The 18,625-nt window shown below is 44.4% G+C and overlaps 1 protein-coding gene across 1 annotated transcript in view; it reads right to left on the reverse strand.

The window, feature by feature from the left end:
- AGRN (agrin) overlaps positions 1–18,625 on the reverse strand; it is a 286,746-nt gene that overhangs the window by 13,783 nt on the left and 254,338 nt on the right. The window contains exons 22-30 of the mRNA XM_070759241.1: positions 17,939–18,058; positions 16,837–17,187; positions 14,589–14,781; positions 13,204–13,419; positions 10,346–10,575; positions 9,661–9,795; positions 9,184–9,280; positions 6,789–6,953; positions 4,471–4,582 (exon numbers count right to left, since the gene is read on the reverse strand). Of these exons, the coding sequence (XP_070615342.1) occupies positions 4,471–4,582; positions 6,789–6,953; positions 9,184–9,280; positions 9,661–9,795; positions 10,346–10,575; positions 13,204–13,419; positions 14,589–14,781; positions 16,837–17,187; positions 17,939–18,058 (1,619 nt within the window). The remainder of the gene's footprint in view (positions 1–4,470; positions 4,583–6,788; positions 6,954–9,183; positions 9,281–9,660; positions 9,796–10,345; positions 10,576–13,203; positions 13,420–14,588; positions 14,782–16,836; positions 17,188–17,938; positions 18,059–18,625) is intronic.

The raw sequence follows: 18,625 nt of genomic DNA on the forward strand, positions 1-18,625 counted from the left end.
CAAAAATGGGAGTGCGTGTTATGCTCAGGGGCATCTTAGGGGGCAAAAAATATGGGATATTTAACGGACGGTTGATAAGACCATATTGTATGAAGAGACGGGACGTGTACTCAGAAAAACCAATTTAGCAATAAAACTAGCCCACCACATTTTTAGCAGGTTTCTTTGGCGCCTTTAAATCTTGTGTTAACCCATGGAAAAAAAGTGCGCCAATCAAAGTTGGTTTTCAGAAGGGAAGGGGGGCGTTTAGCTCATTACAGCTGCAAGACCAACCGCTTGTTTGAGAGATTTAATCCGGTCCTATTCCCCCTCCCCATCCCCAGCGTTCAATCCTGCCAGAGATATTCAAAATCAAATCTAATGTCGGTGATCGGTGAAACTATAGTGGCAAGAGAAGTAAAGGGCCATGTCGGCTTCCCTAATCATAAACCATGGTTTATTTTTATTTTATTTTAATAATGAAAAACAAAACAAAACAGAGATAAACATACAAACATACTTACAAATATCATCCTAAACCATGGTTTAATGAACCCTTATTTGCCCCTTTATCAAAAGGCACCCTCGCCGCTTCAGATTCACCGTGTTAAAAGGGAACTAATCTAATATGTGAAAAACATTAATGATGGAGAATGGCTCCCACTCGGAGAAGGGGAGGATAAAGCCACAAACAACTAATTATGGTGGATCCTCTTAACTAGAAAAAGGAAAACATCTATGCTAAAAGAGGTGATTATACAATGAAGGGCAGGGGGAAGCAGGGAGATGATAGTCTATTAATATTATTGGGTGTCGGGATAGGGAAAGCAAACGGATGGAAAGGAAAGGAAGATGAAAGGGGGGTTATACTTATCTTTTTACCTTACGAGATTTCTGACATCCAGACAGCAAGGAAAAGGAAGAGGAGGAGGAGGAGGAAGAAATGCAAGTGGCAATCAAAAGAGAAAAAACAGAGAAAAGGATCAGTGATACGGACACCACACCACAGGGAGAGTTGCAAGGTTTTGTTAAAATCCCCATTTTTGTAGAAAAGGTCGGAAGGAGAAACAGATCCCTGGGGGAAAGACCAGATTCGATCTTTTGATTCTTCTTGCTTTAGAGCAATGGTTCTCCGCCTTTCTAATGCCGTGACCCCTTAATACAGTTCCTCGTGTTTGTGGTGACCCCCAACCATAAGTCTAGCGCCAATTCTCCCAACAGAGCTTGAAGCTGATTGGCAGGAAGGTCAGAGGGACACCCCCACTGTCAACACCTGATTGGTCGGATTCTAAAAATAGGTTCCAAGTCACCAGAACAGAAACTGTAGTTCCTAACACCATGGGAAATTTGTCTTTTCCTGTGATCTTAGGCGACCCCTGCAAAAGGTCACTCAACCCCCAAAGGGGGCCCGACCCCCAGATTGAGAACCACTGCTTCAGAGTCTTTTTTACACCTGTACTGAAAATGTGAGCACGTGGTGCCTTCAGTGCATGCGTGTCTGTGGCTTAGAAAAAGTGGCTAAATAGAATGGCATAGCGCCAAGGCAGGTGAGTAGGTGGGTCTACTCATAGGTTGCTACTACCCGTTTGCCCAAACCGGTCCAAAACAGCTGAATCCCACCTCTGTTCAGAGCAAGGGGAAAAAAACCAACAACCCAATTTTCTATGTACCAAATTGGTGACGTTTCAATTAAAACCAAGCAATGCCAGGCCTCGACTTACAACAGGGTCATTTACTGACAGTTCAAAGTTATGATGACGGTGAAAAACAGAGCCACCGTTTTTCACACTTACGACCTGTGAGATAAATTAACAGGAGTCCAGAAGAAGAATAAAAGAAATATGCTTTTATTTTAAAGACATGCGTACAACAGACCTGTGGATAGGATACATATCTATATCACAAAGGTCAGTCATGCGCACGTCCGTAAAATAAAAGCACTTAACATTTGCACAATATTGGAAAGACGAAAATGTGCCGACAGAGGAAGATATAATAGAGAAAAAAATGGCTTGTGCAGAGATGGACAAACTAACACTGGAAATAAAAAAATAAGGAAGAGTCGGAATTATTATAAATGTTGGGGCATGTGCTATTGCTGGCTGGAAAAAAAGGACAAAGTAACAAATGTACATTTAGTCATAACAATAGTAGTACAAATGGAAAAGTAAAAACAAAAGAGCATTTTCTTGGTGATACATGGGTTAATGGGAAAAGAGATATAAGATTTGATATATAAAATATGATCATTGTGTAAAAAGCCGGTTTACAATAAATATGTAAAAATAGTTGTGTAATAGAATGTGAGCACAATAAGAATTGTAACACAGACTGGCTACACAAATGTCCAGTATTTTTAAATGTCTTTGTTTTGTGTGTGACGTGTATATATGTTTATAAATACATTTATTTTAAAAAATAAAAATAAATAAAAGTGTGGGGCTGGGGGTGGCCCCCAAGTGGCTCATATTCAACCTGGACAGCCTCCTGTAGCACCCTACCAGCTAAAACGGAGTGTGGGGGCCCTGTTTCAGCTGGCAGGGTGTTGCAGGAGGCCGTCCAGGCTGAAAAAAGCCCATATGGGGGCTACCCAGCCCCTCTGTCTCTCGTTTTGGCCAGCAGGGCACTGCAGGAGGCTGTCCGTCTCGTCTCCTCCTCTCACAGCCTGCCCGCAGAGGACAACTAGAATGCTCCAAGGAATCCAGTTTGACACCCCTGAAAAATGTTTGCACATTTCCTACCAAGGGTGTTGTTCCGTGTAAAAACACCCCTCCCCGCTTTCTCGTGTCAGGAGCCCTCATTGCCAGTGCTGAGCAGTGGGGATTTTTTTTTTGCAACAGGTCCTGGATTTCAGAGAGTCTTGTTGCAAACAGCACGGTGCCTTCTAAGGGGCCAATTACCGTAAGAGGCGGAAGAGGAGAATGAAAAAGGCTCTTGGAATGATCCAGGCCTGGAAAGGAGGAAGATGGGCAAGATAGTAGGGGGATTAACTTGAAAAAGAAGATCAGACTTTAAAGATCAGCATTAAAAAAAGAGCCGGGGTGGCGCAGCAGGTAGAGTGCTGTACTGCAGGCCACTGAAGCTGACTGTAGATCTGTAGGTCAGCGGTTCAAAATCTCATCACCGGCTCAAGGTTGACTCAGCCTTCCATCCTTCCGAGGTGGGTCAAATGAGGACCCGGATTGTGGGGGCAATAGGCTGGCTCTGTTAAAAAGTGCTATTGCTAACATGTTGTAAGCTACCCTGAGTCTAAGGAAAAGGGTGGCATAAAAACCGAATGAACGAACGAACGAACGAACAAATGAACGAATGAACAAACAAACAAACAAACAAACAAACAAACAAACAAAGTGCTTCTGTTGTGGTCTGTTGGCCGCCAGCTCCACCAGTGGCGGATTCAGCGGAGGAGGCGTGGGAGGTCCAAGAGGGAGGAGTGAGTGAGACAGAGGAGGAGCCTGGGCTGTCCGCAGGGTTGGGCTACTGCCCGGATGGCGGGGGGGAGGGACACAGTGGGGTAGCAAAAATGGAGCTCCACCCCAGAGCACCCAATTTGCACGGAAAGATATTGAAAGAAAATGCAGGGCGTCCTGCATAAGCCACGCCCACAGTGTGGTAACAAAACCTTTGGCAGTCCTTCACTAGCCATCCGTCAGCCCTCAGGTGGAGAGTCAACAGCCACCAGGTCTGGAGGTGGCTGATGAGGAAGAGGAAGAACAGCCTGATCCTGTGCCTGATGCTTGGATACACAGAAGGCAGAGGAGAGGAGAATGGTGGAAATTTATGGGCCGGTCCTTGGGACGGAAGAGCCACCATTGCTAGCACAAGCACATCCTAGATCTGGAGATAAAAAGCCCCCAGGTCTGGAGGTGGCTGATGAGGAAGAGGAGGAACAGCTGGGTCCCATGCCTGACGCTTGGATACACAGAAGGCAGAGGAGAGGAGAGTGGTGGAAATCTATGGGCTGGCCCTTGGGACAGAAGAGCCACTGCTGCTAGTGAAGCCCCCTTTTAATGGACATAAATTGTGTGACAAACAACTATTCATCTTCTGGCCAAAAGAGAGAGCTGGGTTGTTTTCTTGCAGACTTTTTGGAACCCAACAAGGTAATGTCATCAGGGCTCTTTTCTTAATCCCCAGCACTGATAACATTACCTAGTTGGGTCACGAAACGTCTGTAAAGAAACAAGCCAGCTCAGAGAGCACCACCCCCGCCCACATTTTTGGAGGCGTAGCACCTTCTTGCAATCCCAACCGATTGATCGTGTAAATTTTTTAAAAAGCGAATTAATTTAATAACTGGATTGAACACAGTGTGCACAAGTGCAGTCCGATCGTGATAAGGTTATATCTGGGGAAGCCTACGGGAGGCTAAAAGAGAGGGGGGGGGGAGGATTGCAATCCTTGTCTGCATTTCAGCAACTGCCCCCCCCCCCCGCCCGCAAGGGATCCCAAACTGTTCCAAATATTTTTCTGAGAGTGGCTTTAATTTACCGGCGATTCGCCCAGGGTCCTTTCCCCGTTGTTAATCCTCATGATTCCCTTGCGTGCACTCCTCTCCAACGAAACACTAATCCAGGTATTCAGAGGGATGGGCTCTCTGCTCCTGGAGGGGGAAAGAAGGCAAGATATAACAGAGAGAGGGGGGGGACAGAAGAAGACTTGTTCTACTGCATAAAAAAACAATTGCTGTCAACCTGCCTTCCATTGAGGACCTGTAGACTGCGCGAGTCAAAAAGAGGGCTGTGAAAATATTTGCTGACCCCTCACATCCTGGACATAAACTGTTTCAACTCCTACCCTCAAAGCGTCGTTGCAGAGCCCTGCACACTAAGACAACTAGACACAAGGACAGTAAGGGACGTACATAAGTGCACTGGAGTGCCTTTCGTCCCCTGTCCAATTGTCTTTCCTTTCTTTCACCTATCTTATATATTCTCTTCCTTTCATATATCCTCTTTCACCCTCTTTTATATTATCACATGTCTATTTTTCTTCCTATGTATTTGTGTATTGGACAAATGAATAAATAAATAAATAAAATAACGTTTGTCTCCTGAATGCCATCACTCTGCTAAACAAATAATTCCGTCCACACTGTCAAACTATTCACTGTCTCCACTTCAATTACTATGAGTCTTCTCATCTTTCCAATCACCCATCTCCTCCCACTTATGACTGTAACTTGTCGCTTGTATCTTTATGATTCATATTGATTGTTTCCTAGTATGATTTGGTTGCTTATTTCTGCCCTATGACAATCATTAAATGTTGCACTTCTGATTCTTGATGAATGTCTGTTTTCTTTTTATGTACACTGAGAGCATCTGCACCAAAGACAAATTCCTTGTGTGTCCAATCTCACTTGGCCAATAAAGAATTCTAATCTAATCTAATTCTGTCTCTGAAACCATTAAGCTAAACTGGTTCCCCCAGTTTCACACTGGAAACTTTAAAAACCAGTCAAGAGTTGGCTTTGGAGAAACACGATAGTACGATATAATTCCATCTGGTTTAGGTTTAATCCCCTGTTTAAAAAACGAGTTTCGGGAGAGGAAGTCCATAAGGGCTCAAATGTATTTCAGTTTTTAACCAAAAAAACATGGACAAAATATTACGTTGAGCCACTGTGGCTCAGTGGTTAGAGTGCAGCACCACAGGCTACTTCTCCTGACTGGCTGTTTCCTGCAACTTGGCAGTTCGAATCTCACCAGGCTCAAGGTTGACTCAGCCTTCCGTCTGTCTGGGTTGGGTCAAATGTGGACCCAGATTGTTGGGGGCAAAAGACTCACTCTGTAAACCGATTGGAGCGGGCTTGAAAGGACTGTGAAACAGTATATAGCTCAATTGCTATCTTCCTTCCTTCCTTCCTTCCTTCCTTCCTTCCTTCCTTCCTTCCTTCCTTCCTTCCTGTTGACTCAGTCTTCCATCCTTCCGAAGTATGAGGACCCAAATTGTTGGGGGCAAAAGGCTGACTCCGTAAGCCACTTAGAGAGGGCTGTAAGTATATAGCTCAAGAACTATTCCTTCCTTCCTTCTTTCCCCTCCTCTCCTTCCCTTCCTTTCCAGTGGTTAGAACGCAGTATTGCAGTCTGACTCTGCTCACTGCCAGGTGTTCGATTCTGACCAGGCTCAAGGTTGACTCAGCCTTCCATCCTTCTCAAGATGGGCAAAAAGAAGACCCAGATTGTTGGGGGCAAGAGGCTGTACTCTGTAAACCACTTAGGGAAGGCTGTAAAATAATAATAATAATAATAATAATAATAATAATAATAATAATAATAATAATAATAATTATTATTATTATTATTATTATTATTATTATTATTATTATTATTATTATTATTATGTCAGTACAACACAGCAAATGAGATCACTATGCTGGATTTTGTATTTCATCACCAGTCGGGCGCTTCCCAAGGACCTAGGACTGCGTGATGTAGCGGTGAATTATGTGTGCCGACCCCAGTAAAGCGGCCTTTTGCAATTGACAGATGGAGATTTTGTCAATTCCGATGGTTTTCAAATGTCCGCTGAGATCCTTTGGTACTGCGCCCAGCATGCCAAGTACCACTGGGACCACTTTCACTGGCTTATGCCAGAGTCATTGCTGCTCAATTTTTAGATCTTCGTATTTCACTAATTTCTCTAGCTGCTTCTCCTCAATTCTGCTGTCTATTATTATTATTATTATTATTATTATTATTATTATTATTATTATTATTTATTAGATTTGTATGCCGCCCCTCTCCACACAGCAGAGCAAAGTGGTATATACTGTAAGTCTTAAGTGTTATTGTTATTTTTCTTACTTGATCACGGCGGCCCCTTTGCCCAAATCGTATCTGTATTCCAGGTAGCCATTGTGAAGGGCCAAAGAGATGAAATCGCCTTTTCCGTCCGTCTTCTGTCCATTGTAGAAAATTAAGCCGTTGGGATTTCTGCTCAGGAACGCCACTTCCATAGCCATCTTATCCCTGGCGGGAATTGAAAAGAGTCACATCAGCAATATGGAGAATTTTTTTTTTTTAAAGGTACCATTTCTGAAAATGACAGGTTTCACAACACAGAGAAGATTTAACCCTAGTTTTGATTGGGAAAAATAATTGCCCACATTGCAATAAATAAATAAATAAATAAATAAATAAAAAACCAAGGGGGGGGGGGAGAAAAAGGTTTATATATATACACACCATATTTTTCGGAGTATAAGACGCACCTCCCCCCCCCCGCTAAAATAGGCTGGAAAATTTGGGTGCATCTTATATTTCGAATGTAGATTTTCAAAGCTTTTCCCCCCCAGCCTTTTTTATATTGCTACTCCAAAGAAGTAGCAATAAGTCTTTGCAGGCTTTTTTTCAATGCTACTCCGAATAATTTTTTTTCCAGCCCATAATCTCTGCAGGCTTTTTCCCATTGTTACTTGTTCTGAATAACGTTTTTTTCATCCCTAACTAGGAGATAAAATAATGTGCTGAAGCTGACCAGATTAAGGCCGTTATCCAGATGAATACCTGGTAGGTAGATTTTTATCCCCTATTTTCCTCCCCCAAAATGAATCCGGTGCAACTTATACTCTGAAAAATATGGTATTTCTTTTAAAAAAATAAGTAGGGCATATGAATATTTCATCTGGAAATGTGACCCGATTCCTTGACTGAATCCGATAGGGAATCCATCCGCCGAGAAGAATTATAGAGTTCTCAAAGTGAATTAAGAGGCTTCCTCCAAATAATTTCCAGTAACTTCTCGGATTGTCAAATCCCCCCGATCGGTTTGGAATGATTAAGAGAAGAGAAAATAATTGTCTTCTTCTTTATTTTTTAAACAGTCGACCACGTTAAAAAAAGAAAAGAAATTATATGGAATGAATCGATTCAGCTACTGAATCCCAAACGAGGCCGTTCTCTACGAAAGCACCAAGCCCAGAACAAACGGATGATCTGAATTCAATGTTGACCCAATTCACACATCCCTGGGGGTGAAAGAAAAAAAGGAATGAAAGAGGGATGGGGAAAAAAGAGTGGAAGGAAAAAAGGAAGGAAAAGAAAGGCTCTACAGGACGTTCTAGGCTTGTGAGCATTTGTTTATCAACCTGTTTAAAGTTACAAGGCCAGTCCTCGCACTTATGACTGTGGTTGCATTCCTGCCCACGGTCATATGATCCAAATGTACTTACGTTGTAGTGTTATAAGGGTCTTAGTGATTTCAAACTTCCCAGCTGGCTTTTGGAAGGAAACCCTGGATTCGCTTAATGGCCACGTGATTCACTTAATATTCGGCAGTCGTTCAGTCAATGACCATGGCAAAACAAGGTTATAAAATTGGGCATGATTTCACTTAGGCCTAGGGTTAAGGCCATCTCCATCAACATGGATGGAGCAACCCACTAGAATATAAACTGAGAGCACACCACACTCTTTTATAGCACTGATGATGTTACCTAGTTGGGTAATGAAATGTCTTCAAGAAAGCAAGCCAGCTCAAAGAATACCCAGGAACCCTCATTTCAACCCTGAGCTACAAATATTGTTTGTTTGTTTGTTTCTTTCTTTCTTTCTTTCTTTTCTTCCTTCCTTCCTCTTTCTTTCCTTTCTTCCCCCCCCCTTTTTCTTTCTTTCCCAATTCCTTTCTATTTTTTTCTCTTTCCTTCCTCCTTCCCCCTTCTTCTTTCTTTTCTTTTCTTCTTTTCTTTGTTTCTTTCTTTCTTTTCCTCTCTCCATCCATTCTTCATTCTCCTTCCAACCTTCCCTCCTCTTTCTTCCTTTTCTTTTCTTCTTATTTCCTTCCTCCCTCTTTCCCATCCTTCTCTCCCTCCCTTCCTCCCTCCCTCCTTGTCTTTGGTACTAGCACTGATTATGTTATCTAGTTGGGTAGTGAAACGTCTGCAAGAAGCAACCCAGCTCAGAGAACACCAAGGACCCCTCATTTTAACCCTGAGCTACAAATATTCTATTTTCTCTCTCTCCCCTTTCTCTCTCTCCCTTTTCTTTCCCTCTCCTTCCTTCCTTCCTTCCTTCCTTCCCTCCCTCCCTCCCTTTGATACTAGCACTGATGATATTACTTAGTTGGGTAATGAAACGTCGGTAATAAAGCAACCCAACTCAGAGAGCACCAAGGAGCCCTCGCGCATCTAATTTTCTTGAAGCAGCGAGGAAGGGAAAGGAAGAGACGAAGGGAAAGGAAGAAGAAGGAAAAGACACATACTGTAGATCTGGCACAAATGTTTGGAGACCATTCAATTCCAGGTACGAGAATCCATTGAAGTCCGGCAGGAACGGCACAGTCTCGTCCATTTCTGCAACTGAGAGAGGGAGGGAAAAAGAGGCGAGGTAGATAAAACGACAAAAAGCCACTTCCTGGGTATGTGATAAGTGGTGGTTAGTCTGAATAAACTGGGTTTCTTGTGCCTTTAGCTAAGCCCAAATCCGATGTACAGTACTGCAAACTACCCAGAGCTCCCAAGAAAAGGGTTTTTTTGGAATGTAAATTGATATTTCTTCAATTTAAATGTTAAAAGAAATGTCAAGAGGCCCACCAAGGAAATCCTGGCTGGGGGAATCCGCCCTGATTGCCAAGGATCTTCCTTGCAACTCGGATTTCCATGACTCATAATTCTGCTGGTTGGATTTCAACCTCGATCACTGCTGCAGTCTAATCTCACCTTTCCTGAGTCCCACTTACCTGATTCGCAGAATTCGCCTCCGCGTCCCATGGGGCACTCGCATTTCGATCCGCCTTCCGGCAACACCAAGCAGGTGGCAGAGAGGTGGCAGGGGTTGGGGTCACAGGGGTTTCTCTCATCGGCACAGGTGGGTCCTAGAGAGAGAGAGAGAGAGAGAAGAGAGAGATGTAGCAAGGAAGCCAACTTTGGATGGGCTCAAAAGGGATTCAGGATCGTGAATCTCCCGCCTCACCCTTCTAGCACTGATGATGTTATCTAGTTGGGTAATAAAACATCTGCAAGAAAATGACCTTTCTTTCTCCCTTTCTTTCTTTTCTTCCTCCCTCCCTCTCTTTTCTTTCTTTCTTTCTTTTCTTCCTCCCTCCCTCCCTCTTTTTCTTTTTATTTATTTATTTCTTTTCTTCCTCCCTCCCTCCCTCCCTCTCTTTCTTTTTCTTTCTTTCTTTTCTTCCTCCCTCTCTTTTTCTTTCTTTCTTTCTTTTCTTCCTCCCTCCCTCCCTCCCTTTCTTTCTTTCCTCCCTCTCTTTTTCTTTCTTTCTTTCTTTCTTTCTTTTTTCTTTCTTTCTTTCTATCTATCTATCTATCTATCTATCTATCTATCTATCTATCTATCTTTCCTTCCTTCCTTCCTTCTTTCCTTCCTTCCTCCATTCCAAAGAGGCTTACATACAAACAGACATGCACCTGTATAGCCATTGAGGCACTCGCAGTGAAACATCTCGGCCTCCACGGTGTGGCAGAGCCCCCCATGGTGACAGGGGTTGGGCTGGCAAGGGTTGTTGCCACATTCGCCCACCCCACTGCCGTAGAGGACGTCGTCGCCTTTCTCCCGCAGGTCGTACATCTGGTTGTTGACATCCAGCAGACGGATGCAGCCCTTCAGGCCAGCAGTGACCGACGTCCGCTCAGCCACCCTAGGAGGGAGACAAACAAAGACTTGATCCCAAAAGTTCAACTTTGGGAAGGTGGTTTTCCAAAAAGCACCTTCAGCCAGGAGTCTCACTATTGGCCCAGGATTGGTTGATTGATTTGATTGATTTGAAAACACACAGGTACAGTATATGTGGTATTATTATTATTATTATTATTATTATTATTATTATTATTATTATTATTTAGATTTGCATGCTGCCCCTCTCCGAAGACTCTTTTGCTCAACAATAGTAACTGTGAGTGTGATCTTGGAGCCTTAGTGCAGTGTTTCCCAACCTTGGCAATTTGAAGATATTTGGACCTCAACTCCCAGAATTCCCCAGCCAGTGAATGCTGGCTGGGGAATTCTGGAAGTTGAAGTCCAAATATCTTCAAGTTGCCAAGGTTGAGAAACACTGTCCTACTGGACAACCATTTAAACATGAGCCAGCCGTGTGCAGCAGCTGCCAAAAAAGCCAACGCAGTTCTAGGCTGCATTAACAGAGGAATAGAATCAAGATCATGTGAAGTGTTAATACCACTTTATAAGGTCTTGGTAAGGCCACACTTGGAATTCTGCATTCAGTTTTGGTCACCACAATGCAAAAAGAATGTTGAGAGGATTAAGGGACTGGAGGCTAAAACATATGAAGCACAGTTGCAGGAACTGGGCATGGCTAGTTTAATAAAAAGAAGGACCAGGGGAGACAAGATAGAAGTCTTCCAATATCTCAGGGGTTGCCCCAAAGAAGAGGGAGTCAAGCTATTCTCCAAAGCACCTGAGGGTAGAACAAGAAGCAATGGGTGGAAATTAAACAAGGAGAGAAGCAATAGAGAAATTTCCTGACAGTGAGAATTATTAATCCATGGAACAGCTTGTCTCCAGAAGTTGTGAATGCTCCAACACTGGAAGTTTTTAAGCAGATGTTGGAAAACCATTTGTCTGAAATAGTGTAGGGTTTCCTGCCTAAAAGGGAGTTGGACTAGAAGATCTCCAAGGTCCCTTCCAACTCTGTTGTTGTTGTTGTTGTTGTTGTTGTTGTTGTTATTATTATTATTATTATTATTATTATTATTTTAGTGATACGGGGCAGGGGCACAACACCAGTTGGAATCCTAAGAGTCCTGCCTGTATTGTTCTCAACTGCCCCAAGGGGTGTGAAGACACAACATTCCAGGCCCTTCGGGGAAGGCAAAAGCAGGGCAGGGCGAATCCAAATGGGGGAACAGCTGAAAACAACTTGCAAATCTCCTTGTTGATTTTCAAAAGTTTATTAAGGCTGCATAAAAAAATGAGCAAATGCAGCAATTTTGTTGCGGTAATTTCTTGATTTGATGAGATGCTAAACAGATTTGTCCTAGTTCTTGTATTCGTATGATGAGGATTTTTCTTTTTTCTTAAAAAAAAATCACTTTAATTACCATGATGCATATTCATTTCATTTCTCGGCTGGATAATAACGGCTGGGTTACTGCTAGTTTTTCTTCAGATTTTAGGTTCTTAAAAGAGTAAATTCAGGCAAGTCCTTAACTTACAATCATTTGTTTAGGGCCACGCAAAGTCACAAAAACTTAAAGACCAGTTTTCATACCTGTGACAGTTGCAGGATCCCTACAGTCATATGATCAAAATTCAAAGTCTTGGGCAACTGGCATGTACTTATGACGGTTGCTGGGGTCCTCTTTTAATGACCTTCCGACAAGCAAAATCAAGGGGGAAGCCCGATTCACTTAACAACTAGGTGATTAACTTAACAATGGCAAGTAATATGGCCACTCCGAGTCCTGGGAGAGGGACGGGACACAAATCCAAATAATAATAATAATGATAACGATAATAACAACAACAACAACAACTGCAGCAACATGGGGCAAAAATCACTTAACAACTATCTTGCTTAGCCACCGAAATCTTGGGTTCTATTGTGGTTGTAAAGGCAAAGATTATCTGTAGAGAATTATTTGTAAAAAAAAAAAAAGACTAGAAAATTTGCTTGAACCAATTCTTCCAGGAAACTAAGTGCCCTGCCACTGCAAGCCATGGTGGGGAATGACATCCATTCTCAAAAGGGATAGAATCAAGATCATGGGAAGTGTTGATACCATTTTATAAGGCCTTGGAAAGGCCACACTTGGAATCCTGCATTCAGTTTTGGTCACCATGATGCAAAAAGGATGTTGAGACTCTAGAAAAAGTGCAGAGAAGAGCGACAAAGAGGATTAGGGGACTGGAGGCTAAAACATATGACGAAGGGTTGCAGGAACTGAGCATAGCTAGTTTAATGCAAAGAAGGACCAGGGGAGACATGATAGCAGTCTTCCAGCATCTCAGGGGTTGCCCCAAAGAAGAGGGCATCAAACTATTCTCCAAAGCACCTGAGGGTAGGACAAGAAGCAATGGGTAGAAACTAAACCAGGAGAGAAGCAACTTAGAACTAAGGAGAAATTTCCTGATACTCAGTGGAAAGTTGGCTCCAGAAGTTGTGAAGGCTCCAACACTGGAAGTTTTTAAGCAGATGTTGGACAACCATCTGTCTGAAGTAGTATAGGGTTTCCTGCCTAAGCAAGGGGTTGGACTAGAAGACCTCCAAGGTCCCTTCTATTCTGATTCTAATTCTAAAATGACTCACACAGCAATTTGGTCTTCGGGTGCCCCTCCGACAAAGAGATCGGTGTCGAGATTCAGCCCGTCGGTTCCACTTGGGCTCTCGCCATGCACGTGGGGCTCCCCGTCCACGGACAGCACGCCATTCCTCCGGTTCCGATTGACCACGAGCGCATGCCACTGGCCTGGCTCTACGGGCACCTTGCTGGTGATCACGCCCGTCCCTGAGCCGGTGTTGAACCTGGGAGAGATTGTCACAAGTTTTGACTGATAGTTACTGAATTGTGGCCCATCACCCTGCTCTCTAGTTCAGTGATCTCCAAGCGTTTGACCTTCAGGGACTGGTTCTGTTCTGACCCAGTTCCCAAAAACAACTTATCCATTTTTGGATGGAAGGCTGAGTCAACCATGAGCCACTTAGGATTTGGACTCCAGGCAGTCAATCTAGGAAGCTCAAACTGCCCCAGGAGCTGCTGATACAGTTCTACAAAGCAACATTGAGTCTGTCATCTGCACTTCTATAACTGTCTGGTTCGGTTCTGCGACCCAACAAGACCGACACAGACTTCAGAGGATAATTACAACTGCAGAAAAAACAATTGTTGCCAACCTGCCTTCCATTGAGGACCTGTATACTGCACGAGTGCAAAAGAGGGTGGTGAAAATATTTACAGACCCTTCGCATCCTGGACACAAACTGTTTCAACTCAAAAAGTCACTACAGAGCACTGCACACCAAGACTACTAGACACAAGAACAGTTCTTTCCCAAATGCCATCACTCTGCTAAACAAATAATTGACAAACAAACAACGTCAACACTGTCAGACTATTCACTAAGTCTGCACTACTATTACTATTAGTTTTTATTCTCATCATTCCTATCACCCAGCTCCTCTAATGACTTTATGACTGTAATTTAAGATTAACTTAAGATTTTTATTAATATTGATTGTTTCTTCATTGGTTATTTGACCCCTATGACAATTATTAAGTATTATACCTTATGATTCTTGACAAATATATATTTTTCTTTTATGTACCCTGAGAGCATCTGCACCAAAGACAAATTCCTTTTGTGTCCAATCACACTTGGCCAATAAAGAATTCTATTCTATTCTATTCTATTCTATTCTATTCTGGACAGAGCTACCCTGCAATACGGCATGCCACCAGAATTCCTGGTGGAGCCAAATGACTTTATTTTTTTTAACGTCAAAGAAATACGAATGGTGTTCCAATTCCTTCAATGTCCCTCTTGCCGAGTTCTCCTTTGGGTGTCGGATCAGGGCCCAACCACGTGAAAAGTGCCCGTTGGTGTGATCCAGCTTCAAGGAACCGCCTTTCCAGCCCGACCTCTCCTACCGCCCCCTCCACAAGGACTCCGTAGCCCATCAGGCTGTTCCCTTACCTTAGCTCCACGAATCCATTGACCAGAGCCAGGGAGACAAAGTCCTTCCCCCGGTTCTGCCCGTTGTACAGGAGAAGCCCGCTCAGCTCGGAGGCCCGGAATTCCATGGCGATACGCACGGTGTGGTAGGCCTTCATCATTTTGAACGCCAGGTAGGACTTCCCGCCAAAGCTGGGGATGAAGTATCGGACGGCTGCGACGGGCAGAGAATTCCCACGGGAAAAAGGTGCACGTTAGAAACATAGAAACATAGAAGACTGACGGCAGAAAAAGACCTCCTGGTCCATCGAGTCTGCCCTTATACTATTTCCTGTATTTTACTTTAGGATGGATCTATGTTTATCCCAGGCATGTTTAAATTCAGTTACTGTAGATTTACCAACCACGTCTGCTGGTGGTTAGTTCCAAGCATCTACGACTCTTTCATTAAAATAATATTTTCTCATGTGGCTTCTGATTTTTCCTCCAATTAACCTCAGACTGTGCCCCCTTGTTCTTGTGTTCACTTTCCTATTAAAAACACTTCCCTCCTGAACCTTATTTAACCCTTGAACCTATTTAAATGTTTTGATCACATCCCCCCTTTCCCTTCTGTCCTCCAGACTCTACAGATGGAATTCATGAAGTCTTTCCTGACTTAAGTTTTATGCTTCAGACCTTCCACCATTTTTGTAGCCCGTCTTTGGATCTGTTCAATTTTATCCATATCTCTTTGTAGGTGAGGTCTCTGGAACTGAACACAGTATCCCAAAGGATCAAGAAGAGGAAGAAATAGCAATAGCATTTAGACTTATATACCACTTCCTAGTGCTTTTGTGGGATTTGCCGCACAAATCCCAGCGGCTGATAAGGTCCCACAGAGTTGGCCCTCTCCAGGTCCCGTCGACCAAACAATGTCATCTGGTGGGACCTAGGGGAAGAGCCTTCTCTGTGGCAGCTCCAGATCTCTGGAATCAGCTCCCTCCAGAGATTTGCACTGCCCCCACCCTCCTCACCTTCCACACGACCCTTAAGACCCATCTATGTCGCCAGGCATGGGGCAGCTAGATCATGCCCCCTTCTTCTCTGACCATCAAATGTTATGTATGGATGTGATTGAGTAAGACTGACTTTTATATAATGGGATTTTAGTTTATTGTTTTTAAATACAGTGATACCTTGTCTTACGAATTTAATTGGTTCCGGGATGAAGTTCGTAAGGTGAAAAGTTCATAAGACGAAACAATGTTTCCCGTCCTTTGCAAGCCGAAGCACCCGTTTTTGCGCTGCTGGGATTCCCCTGAGGCTCCCCTCCATGGGAAACCCCACCTCCGGACTTCCATGTTTTTGCGATGCTGTGATTTAGCTGAGGCTCCCCTCACTGGGAAACCCCACCTCTGGATGTCCGTTGCCAGCGAAGTGCCCGTTTTTGCGCTGCTGGGATTCCCCTGCAGCATCGCAAAAACACAGAAGTCCGGAAGTGGGGTTTCCCATGGAGGGGAACCTCAGGGGAATCCCAGCAGCGCAAAAACGGATGCTTTGCTGGCAACGGAAGTCCGGAGGTGGGGTTTCCCAGTGGTGGCGGCTTGGGTTCGTAAGCTAAAAGTAGTTCAGAAGAAAAGGCAAAAAAATCTTAAACCCTGGGTTAGTATCTCGAAAAGTTCGTATGACGATGGGTTTGTAAGACAAGGAATCACTGTATTAGATTTGTATACATATTGTTTGTATTGCATGTTGTGAGCCGCTCCGGGTACTCGGAGAAGGGCGGCATCCAAGTCTAATAAACTGAATAAAATTGAATTGAATTGCTTTGACATCCCTCTCTAAGCGGTTGACAGAACCAGCCTCTTGTCCCCCAACAATCTAGGTCCTCATTTGACCCACCTCGGAAGGATGGAAGGCTGAGTCAACCTTGAGCCGGTGATGAGATTTGAACTGCTGAACTACAGCTAGCAAATAGCTGAAAAAGCCTGCAATGCTGCACTCTTACTGCTGCACAGGACCCAGCTGTTCCTCCTCTTCCTCATCAGCCCCCTCCGGTCCTGGGGGCTGTTGATTCTCCACCTGAGGGCTGATGGACAGCCCAAGCTCTGCCTCTATCTCTCTCTGTGTGATAGCTCCACTCCCTCTTCACCCTCAGAGCTGTCACATTGCTTTGATGCTGACCCTGACTCCCACACCTCCTCCTCTGATTCGGCTGCTGGACACACAGCTGCCGGAGGACCTACAACCAACTGAATCATTCCCACCGTCAGGACATTGAACTTACCTTTCTCACAAACTACTCCTCCTCTTCCGGCAGGGCAGCTGCAGGTGAAATCCCGTCCATCGTCCTCGCAGGTACCACCATGTAAGCAGGGGTGAGATTCACAGGGCCGCGGGGGCTTCTTAGTGGTGGGTGCAGGGCGCATGGGTTTCTTCCGGTCCGCGGAGGCTGGAAGGGTGGTGCCGGGCTTTTTGGTGGTGGCTCCACCGGGGGAGGATTTCCCATTCAGCCATCCTGGATTCACGTTCCGGGGAGTCGTGGCGTTGAGGAGCCTCTGGGAGCTGGTGGCCGTGGGAGCCATTGTGGTGGCGATGGTGGTTGTGGTGGTTGTGGTGAAAAGCTGGGGGATCCAGTCTAGAATGAGGGCAAGAGGAAGCAGAGGTAGATTGGGGGAGGCTGGAATAAAATGGTGGAACTCCCCACCACAAGACAACCGTGATGGGGAAATGGCTTAAGAGGGAAGAGGTAGATAATAGGAAGTTAATAGGAAAGTGAACCCAAGAACATGGGGGCACGGGGATGAAAGGAAGCAAGAAAGGGAGGGAGGAAAAGGAGGAAGGTTGGAAGGGAGGGAGGGAGAGAGGGAGGAGAGAGATGGGAATAAGGAGGGAGGAAGGAAGGAAGGAGAGATGGGGAGGTAGGGAGGAGATAGAGAGGGAGGGAGGATGCATAGATGAATGGAAAGAAGGATGAAAGGAAAGAAGAAGGGGAGGGAGGAAAGAAAGGAAGGAAGATTGGAAGGAAGGAAGAAAGGAAGGAGATAGAGAGATGAGAATAGGGAGAAAGGAGGAGGAGGAAGGGAGGAAGAAAGGAGAGAGGAAAATGGAGAGGGAGGGAAGAAGAGACTTGGGGAGGTAGGGGAGGAAGGAAGGAAGGAAAGAAAGAAAGAAATGGGAATGGGGAGGAAGGGATGGATGGAGGGAGGGAGGAGAGATGAAAATGGAGAGGGACGGAATAAGACAGTTGGGGAGGAAGGAAGGGAGGGGAAAGGACGAAGGAAGGAGAGGGGGAGATATGGAGGGGGCAGAAGGAAGGAACAGAGCAGCAGGAAGGAAGGAGAAAAAAAGGATGAAAAAGGGGAAAGGGAGAAAAGAAAAGCAGATACCAAAGTCCATGAACTTGATGTTCTCCTGCTGGGGTCTCTTCACCAGGATTGTTCTCTTCTTAGAGGCTTTGATCTGCTTCAAAAGGGCCCTCTGGATATCGGCAGCCGCGTAAGAAGTCGCTGCGAACATCAAGAAAAAGAAGAAACGAGAGCCTTCAGTGGGCATCCTCCAGCTTGAAACCAGAAAACAACACACACACACAAACACACACACATGCAAAGAGTGTGTGTCGTCCCCCCCCCCACCAAACCTGCCTTAAGCTTCCCTTCCTTTTCGTTTCGCTAAGCAAAAAGCGTGCCTTAAAAGGCGTTTCAAAATGAAAAAGCAAAATACTGGGTTGTGTGTTTGTGTGTGTGCCTGTGTGCCTGTGTGTGCCTACCAGCTGGGGAAGGCTTTGAACTAAGAACAAGTCCTTTGGCTCAAAGGAAAAGTTGAATGGGGGGAAAGAAAAGGGATTTTTATTATTATTATTATTATTATTATTTTTTAAAGAAAAGGGATTTTGAACGTTTGATCTTTTTTTTAAAAAAAGCAGAAAATCGGGGACTGGATTCCGTTTGGCATCTGTTGGCCTGCCTGGAAATTTTAGCAAACAAACATCACTTCTTCTTTTTTTTTGGTGTGTGTGTGTGTGTAAAAAATCAGAGTTTATTCTAACCTCCACCTACCCTGAATCCTTTGGCTTT

Source organism: Erythrolamprus reginae, chromosome 8, assembly GCF_031021105.1.
Source record: "Erythrolamprus reginae isolate rEryReg1 chromosome 8, rEryReg1.hap1, whole genome shotgun sequence".
In the NCBI taxonomy this organism is placed as follows: Eukaryota; Metazoa; Chordata; class Lepidosauria; order Squamata; family Dipsadidae; genus Erythrolamprus; species Erythrolamprus reginae.